The sequence below is a fragment of the Vigna unguiculata genome, chromosome 3 (assembly GCF_004118075.2).
Source record: "Vigna unguiculata cultivar IT97K-499-35 chromosome 3, ASM411807v1, whole genome shotgun sequence".
Taxonomy (NCBI): Eukaryota; Viridiplantae; Streptophyta; class Magnoliopsida; order Fabales; family Fabaceae; genus Vigna; species Vigna unguiculata.
Window position 1 is genome coordinate 58222660 of NC_040281.1, and position 8409 is coordinate 58231068.

General features: G+C 32.3%; 1 protein-coding gene across 1 annotated transcript; it reads left to right on the forward strand.

Moving 5' to 3' along the window:
• The first annotated feature begins 312 nt into the window (after positions 1 to 312).
• Positions 313 to 6567, forward strand: LOC114175885 (tRNA (adenine(37)-N6)-methyltransferase). Its single transcript, XM_028060727.1, has 8 exons — positions 313 to 692; positions 770 to 891; positions 970 to 1272; positions 1676 to 1768; positions 2565 to 2624; positions 2768 to 2842; positions 3199 to 3279; positions 6185 to 6567. Exons 1-8 carry the CDS (start codon positions 614 to 616, stop codon positions 6551 to 6553), a joined length of 1182 nt encoding a protein of 393 aa, XP_027916528.1. The 5' UTR covers positions 313 to 613; the 3' UTR covers positions 6554 to 6567.
• Positions 6568 to 8409: the final 1842 nt, after the last annotated feature.

Below are 8409 nucleotides of genomic sequence, written 5' to 3' on the forward strand. Positions count from 1 at the left end.
TAAAACCAATTTATTATTAAGACAAATAAAAACAGATTGTACCCAAAATTTTTTACCAACAATTCAGAATTAATCCATTTCTCGTTGAACCACCAACAATGCACGAAGATTGAGATCGTAACATACCTATATAATGAGATTGCAGAAAGAAGAAGATTGCAGCAACGCCAATTGGGAATGGAGGAACAAAATTGTCAAAACTCACCAACTGCCCAAACATTTCTTACCAAAATCTTAGCTCACTTATTTATCCCCAAATATCTGATTACCACACCTGTACAGTACACATAACACACCCTAATACAAATACAAATTGTGCCACCTGTACAATGCTCCGTTGATGATTGAAACGGCGTTATAAAAAAAGACCAAGTAAAACACGAATTACGAAAATGAGACTATTTTAAACATTCGGTAAGAATGAGAACCATTTTAAATATTGTGTCAAAATGTGGATCATCCGCAATAAACACTATAAAAATGAGGACAAAAAGGTATTTAAGCCTATTTAAATCGAAAGAAAACAAAAACTTAGAGACCCTAGTTTGAGTATATCTACATATATAGGAGATAGAAGTGAAGTGATTTTACTTTGACCCGAAGCTGGTTAGTGATGCGCGGCAACATTTCAGAAACAAAATGGTTGACAGTGACCGCCATAACCTTCACACTCACAGCCATTTCCATCTCTGGTAACTACAAGTTATCTCAATTCCGAGTGTAATCACGCACTCACCATCGTCCTCATATTTGTCACTGGTTTTTGCAGCCTACGCATTAAAGAGAAAATGGAACCATATGAACTCCAAGATCGAGGAGCTCGAGGCATCTCTTAAGTTCTGTTCTGAGAAATGTGCCTCCGAAAGGCAAGGCCGAATCAGGGCTCAACAGGTCTCGATCACCTCTTTCTCTCACCCAACCAACCACTTTACGCTTTCCTAATTCCGTTTCCGACTCCGGTATTTGCAGGCCTTGAGAGAAGAAGTAACAAAGTCGCAACCTAAATCTGAAAACCTAAACCTCACTTGTTATCCCATGATGCCAATCGGTACCGTCCACTCCTGCTTCTCCACCAGGAACGGGACGCCGAGGCAACCGTTACTCGTGCCACTTGCCAGGGCGTGTTTGGTTTTTAACACTACTCGCGTTCCACCGGCGTCGCTCGAGGGTTTGGTGGAATATTCTCATTGTTGGATTCTGTATGTTTTTCACTTAAATACGGATCTTGATAAGCTGTGGAAGCATCCGTCTAAATCAGGGTTCAAGGCCAAGGTGTGTGCCTCTGGTTTCAAATAATAATTTGGTCCCTTTTCACATGAACTTTTCCTTAGTTTCTTTAACTAATTATGAGTGCTTATTATATACTAGAGAGGATTTATTATTTTTAGTCATTGAAGTTAAATCAAAAGAAAAAATGAATTGAAATTCTGACGTGACCCAAATGTATTTTTAATCTTTGTACCAGTTAGAAGAGATAGTTTCTACGAGAGTTAAGTTCATGAGTCCAAATTAGCATACGTGAGAAGATTAATTCATTTTATGTTTTTATTTTCTTGTTTTATCAATGCTTAAAAAGAAGTTTATTTAAACATAATCTTAATCTACTTTGTCATAGCTATGCCATGTTATTTTTTGTTTTATAGAAGTCTTTTCATATGGATCGGTGGATGAATAGGTGAGGGTTCCAAGATTGAAGGGTGGAAGAAAGGGAGTGTTTGCCACACGATCCCCACACCGTCCATGCCCCATCGGACTCACAGTTGCAAAGGTAAGGACACTTGTTGGTTTTGTGACTCTGAGATGGTTCTTCTCACGAATGACATTTTTACTGATCGATATATCTCTGGTTTAATGTATATTGTTGAATTTTGGAGACCAGCAAACAAGTCTCTCAGGAAAAATCATTTTATCCTTTGTTATCTTTAGATTACTTAGTGATTCCTCTTAGCATCACTAAATTGTTGCAATGCAAGCCTACGGTAAATTCATTCCTAAGACAGTATCGGATTTCAGACCCTTGTTCCTGGGCTCATTGCATATGCTATGAAAGAAGTGGCCCAATGTTTATGAATTGATAGCTTCAGTTTAAGTTTTTATGGTGGTTATTCCCCCTCCCCAAGTATGAATTCAGTGTTGTGTGGTTAAGAAACCATACAGTACTGTTTTACATTTTAAAAATTCACGTGACAAGACAAGTATGTTGATGCCAAGCAACAACAATGATTTGTGTAATAAACATGTGACTGTTACATGCCATTTTTCTTAAGAGTGGATGAGAAGAAGTATGAATCAGTCACGTAACAAAGGAACCACAGATCATGGAATGATAGCGACACATTAAAATTGGGCTACACTGCTGATAGGAAATTGAATTTCACCCTTATTATTATGTGATAGGGAAATCTTAGTTCTCCATTGATTACTTTTTATGCAGGGTCTCATTAATGTATATTTTTTTCATGTTGTCTCTGCTCCCTTTGCCATCGACTCCATAGAATTTTAATTTTGTATTCAAATAAACAAAAAGGACGGCTGTAGTTTCTAACTTTCATGTTATACTGTAGGTAGAGGCTGTACAGGGAAATATGGTTTTGCTCTCGGGTGTGGATCTGGTTGATGGAACTGTAAGCCTCCATTTTCAATCCCTGCTTTTTATGCAAACTTGAATGGAATTTTGTGCCACTCGTGATATTGGTATTTGTTTAACTGTGAATTTTATGCTTTTATGTAAATGCATAATCATGTTGCTTCGGAATCTCATCAACAGCCGGTGCTTGATCTCAAGCCTTACCTACCATATTGTGACAGCATCCGAGAGGCTACAGTGCCAAATTGGTTGACAGTAATGCCCCGTTTTCCTTTTAGCTATATCTTTCACTGCTTATATTGGTTTACTTTTTCTAATTAATGTATAGCAGATTTTAACAATTTGATCTTTCGATTACTGTAAGTAACTTTAAACAATGGTTAGCTGGATATCAATTTAATCTTCACATTTGCGAAAAATGATATATAATAAATCATCACTACCTTTTACTACGCAATGAAACTCTTGTATTATGATTATTCGAAAGCTTTATATTATGGTGTGCATTTAGAGTCCGCAATGAAATGTACTTGAGCAATATTATATTTTCTCACATCTCTCTATAGAAGTTTAATGAATTATCTCTTCTTAAAAAAGTTGTATTTCTTCAGGATGATAACTTGCTTTCTGTAGCTTCTATTAGCTTTTCGGAGGACTTCACTTCAGCTCTCGAAAATTGCTGGATAGTGGCGGTGAGTTGTTAACTGCTTAATGCATAATGTCCACTCTTTATTTTTGTTTTTATTTAATAAGAATAGATTCACTTTTCCAAATGATTGCAAAGCAGCTCCTTGAAGCTTTAACATTTTTCATGGAAGAAAATTGATATTTTAGCAACTCTTATAAATTACAACCTTGTTATAATAATAATAATAATGATATGAACATCTAAGTTAATAAAGAAAAATAAATAAAATATTATTTCTTGTGTTTGTTCAATCATAACAAGAAAAAAACACAAAAGCAAAAATAAAAGAAAGTAATTGTATTATAACATTAGGTTCTATATACAAAGTATGTTCTCAATGCAACATATATCGCATATACATAGGATTCTCTATTTATAGAACTAAAGAAACAGAATAACCAAAAACCACAAATACAATTAAGACAAAACACCATATAATAATACATGTGGTAGATGGTACACGGTCTAACTAATATGAACACTATTAAAAGCATTCTAGTAGACAATATTTTGTACTATTCATGATTATGATACAAACTCTTTAAACTGCACACAAACTCCAATCCATTGTCAATTCTAAGCACTATAAGTTTGGTTACATGCTAATTACCAATCATGGTGTGCCACTCCTTAATCAATAAAAAGTTTTAGTCTTTCTTTTCTAAGTATAAATTCACACCCTCCTCGAGTAATCATCAATGATAGTAAGGAAATAAGACCTACCATGAGTTTGAGCTCTTGTTGGACTCCATAGGTTTACATGAGCATACTTAAGCGGTCTACCGGATATATGCTTACCCGACTTAAACTTCAATCTATGAAACTTTCCAAAGTATGCAATGATCACGAAACTCCAATTCATCATTCTATCACCTCCTACCTATTTGCCCAACTCCGTTAAACCTCTCTCACTAATGTGTCCCAATCTTAGATGCCACAGTTCGGTATTATCTTGCATCGTATGACTAGCCACAAACACATGTGATCACTATTCTAGTATATAAAGACTTTTCTTTTTCACTTCCTTAGAAACTTTAGACGCACCTTTTAAAATCTTCATAGTACCTTGTTCAATCTTGGTTGACAAACCCATAAGATCAAACATACTAATCAACAAAAGATTTCTCTTAAGCTCTTGAACACATTCTCACATCTTGCAATATCATCTCTTGGTTGTCAATCATCTTCAATTTGATTGATCCCATGCCTTGCACCTATATGCTTTATTGTTCCCAAGAAGAATTACATCTCTTCCTTTCAGTTCTAAGGTCTCAAAAAACTCCTTCACCGAACATATGTGATGAGTGCAACCTGAGTCCATAATTCAACTTCTTTGTGTAGTTGACACTAATGCCACTAACACTCTAGCATATTCCAGCTATTAGACGCTACTGCAACATCAAAAATATAGTCTCTTTTGTAATGACAGTTTCTGCCCTTCTCATTCTTTTCCTTCTTTGGACTGTCTGTCTTATAGTGACATATCTTGTGACAAATCAGTGGATGAATGCTTTGACTTATTCAATTTCACCTCCCGTATTTTCTTTCTCTTTGACTTCAAGACATTCAAACTCTTCAAGACATTATAGTATGCCTTATACTCTTGAAGTTTTTGTAGCTCCCTAGTCCAAATTGAGTTCTAAACCTCCTCCAGAGTTAAGCCTTATCATTGTCTTTGAGCTTCACTTCAATGTTATCCAGATATTCAGAATCTTGTTAAAATCTGCTAGCTACTCCACCATCATTCTTTATTTAGTCATCTGGAATGAATACAATTGTTACTTCAGATAGCGTCTATGTACCAAAGAATTTGTCATATACAATGACGAAAGTTTCATACACTTTGATGTATCAATTCTCTTCTTCGTGACTTCCCTGGATGTCTTATTCCCAAGACACAAAATTATGGTGTTTTTGACTTTGTTGATTATGTCACCCTTATCTTATCAACAAATTTTGTTGTATCAAAATAACTTCCATCTTGATCCTCCATAATCCGAAGTCATTCTCACAAAAAAAACAAAAACTTCTCAATGGAAAATTGGTGACCATGTCTTCAAATCTTGCTGTTCTTGAGTTTGTTCCTCTCAGACGACGTCAATTATTGGGTTCGTTCAACAATAACAAGAAAAAACACAAGAACAAGAAAGAAAACAATTGTATTATAACAGAAGGTTTTATACACAAAGTATGTTCTCACTATAACATATATCGCATATTCATAGAGTTCTCTATATACGACTAAGAAAACGAAATAACAGAAAACTGCAAGGATAGTCAATACAAAATGCCATCTAATACAGGTGGTGGATTGTCTAATTAATCTTAAAACCACAAGACAGATCTTTGTACTCTTCAACAGATGATCATGATTGCGCTAATACATCACATTTGCAATTGTTTGATAGAGGTTACCAATATATATATCACTATTCTTCACGTAAAATACGTTTGTTAGTTAATTTTAATGCAAAACCAATCATATTGAAAAGAAATGGTAAATTAAGTGGCTCAATTGGAATAAAAGAAAATCAGGGGCTGAACCTGAAGTGACCTTGCTTGAAATTGTAATGACAAAACTTAGCAAAGGCTCAATTAATTATTTATTTGAAATTATTTTTGTTAGCCATAATGGATGCACCCAATCAGTATGTAATTCAACCTTTCATGTTTTCAACTTTCTTCAGGGGTACATATTTTAAATTAAAGGGAAATGACTCTGATTACCATACTTATGTCTTGGCTTTTGATTACTCTCACTATTTTAATTTTAACATTGTACTTAACTATCTAGTGTCGGTTTTAATTGCTAATATTCCCGTTTTATCTGAACGCATGATTTTTTTTTTTGTTTCCTTAAGTCACATTTTCAATCTTGTTGCTTTACATCATACGGGTTTATGATTCAGGAAAAGAAGTCATTGTATGCATCACCAGGTGAGTTCCAAAGCTTGATAAAGCAGGTTCTTTCCTGGGATATTCGGTCATTGAGTCAACGCAATCGGCCACATGATGCACTACCTAAGAAAGAAAACGATGAACTATTGGGTAATGCTTCTGATGTAGATGACCATGAAAATGAAACATTAGTCCATGAAAGAGAGCAGAATGCTATAAATTCCAGTGAAATCATTTATCACCTGATTTTGGAGGGACTTGATGTCTCTTACAGAATTGATCATGACGGTAATGCCATCGTAGATAATGTATCACCTGCTGTTCAGGATAATAAGCATAGTTTCTTTAATTACTTGACATGGAAAGACAAGATGCAATGATTTCTTTTATTCTACCCGATTACTTGTTAAGCTATTTTAATTTATAATTTTCTTTTTCAAAAAATGTTTTTGCCCTTTTGTTACTAGTAATGTAACTTTGAAGGTGTTTAGTTTCCTTTATGTTCATTTTGAATTCATGTTTTTGTTACAATTTCGTAATACTATCTTGTATTATTTTCAAAATTGTGAAGAATTAAGCAACATCCCACAAGTTATTCTTGTTGTTAGTTTATAGGCTACACTTTTACTGTTATGTGTTGTGGTGAATCCAGGTATTGAGAACAAGAGAATAGAGGATGCTGTTTTATTTTCCTTGAGTATGGAAGAATAACAGATAAATTAGATTTTCTATATCATTTACGGACTTTTAAAAAAATGCAGAAACGGGTACATTAAACTTTCCTATGGACGCTCGTGTTTTTAGGTAATATAACTCTAAAGTTCATGCATTTTATTTATCAGTTTTAGAGAATTCATATTTTTAGTGGCGGATAAATTTTTAAATCTTGAAATTGATAAAAGATTAGACTGAGTAGTTTGATTCTCTTTCTCCTATTACTAGACTAAACTTTAAATAGTTTGAATATCTTCTTCTGATTATTAGTCTAAATTATTTTTATAGTACGTATTAACTTTTTTTTCCGATTTGTTTAGCTTTTTGAGTTTGTTTCGTAAATTTTTCAGATTTAGTTTGTTCTTCTATGTTTTTTTTTTTTGGTTTTTCTTTTTAATAAATTGCTTCATGTGATGATACCTTATTATTGGATTCTAGAATATCAATTTAATTGAGATATCAAAATTAACGTAACTTTTTATATAAAAGAAAGTTTATGTACAATAATAAAGAAAAATTAATATATATTGATGTATCAAATGAAAAATATTTACTGTGATAGATAAGAATTTTTCATTGTAACCATACTATTAAGACCAAACTCTTATTGTATATTCTGTATCACGTAGTTAAGTTTGCTTATGCATTTAAAACTGGGCATTTCTTCCTGCACCTCCATCATTTCTTCCTCCACCCAATATTCATATTAAAATAACCAAATTATCCTTAATTAAAAACGAATAAAAACCCTTGATGTATACATATTTTGTATTGTGTAGTAATAGTTCTTCTTGTTGGTATTGAGATATTAAGAAACTAGCTTATCTTTTAAAAACTTTATCTAAAAGGATTATAATTACACATATATTTATACTTTTTTTTCTTGTTTTAGTCAGTTTGTTTAATATCTATGATATTTATAAATAGAATTGTTCTATTTTTTTGTTGTCGTTACATTTATTATTTAACATTTAATTTTTTATATTATATTATGTATTTAAATTGTCACACTATACCTGTTTTTAGTATTATAAAAAACCAACTACTGACCAAAATAATTAATGAGAAAGAAAACATAGTCCGTTTTTAGTGGCGACAAGTAGTTGTTGATGTTGAAAGGACAGCTATTAAGAATGGTAACAAATATCTACAAGGATTCTCAATCATCGGAGTGGATTTAATTTTCTCAAAAGGTTATAAAAAAATTTATCCAATTAAAAAATATCAGAAAGATTTTTTTAAATTAAATTCCTTTTTGTGTACAAACATTTTATTCTTACAATATTAGTAAAATATCTTATTTTATTTTACATATACCAGTTAATATACATGAAATTACTTTTTTTTTCTTATTATGATTCTTTGTAATCGTTAAAACTTTTTTTCTCTCATTTTCTTTATCTTTTACTAGCGATAATATTTAATTTTTATAAAAATTTAAATTAAGATCAATAGTATTTATTTTTAGAATATATAATTAATTTTAAAATAGTTACTAAATGTAAAATTAGAAAAATAAAAT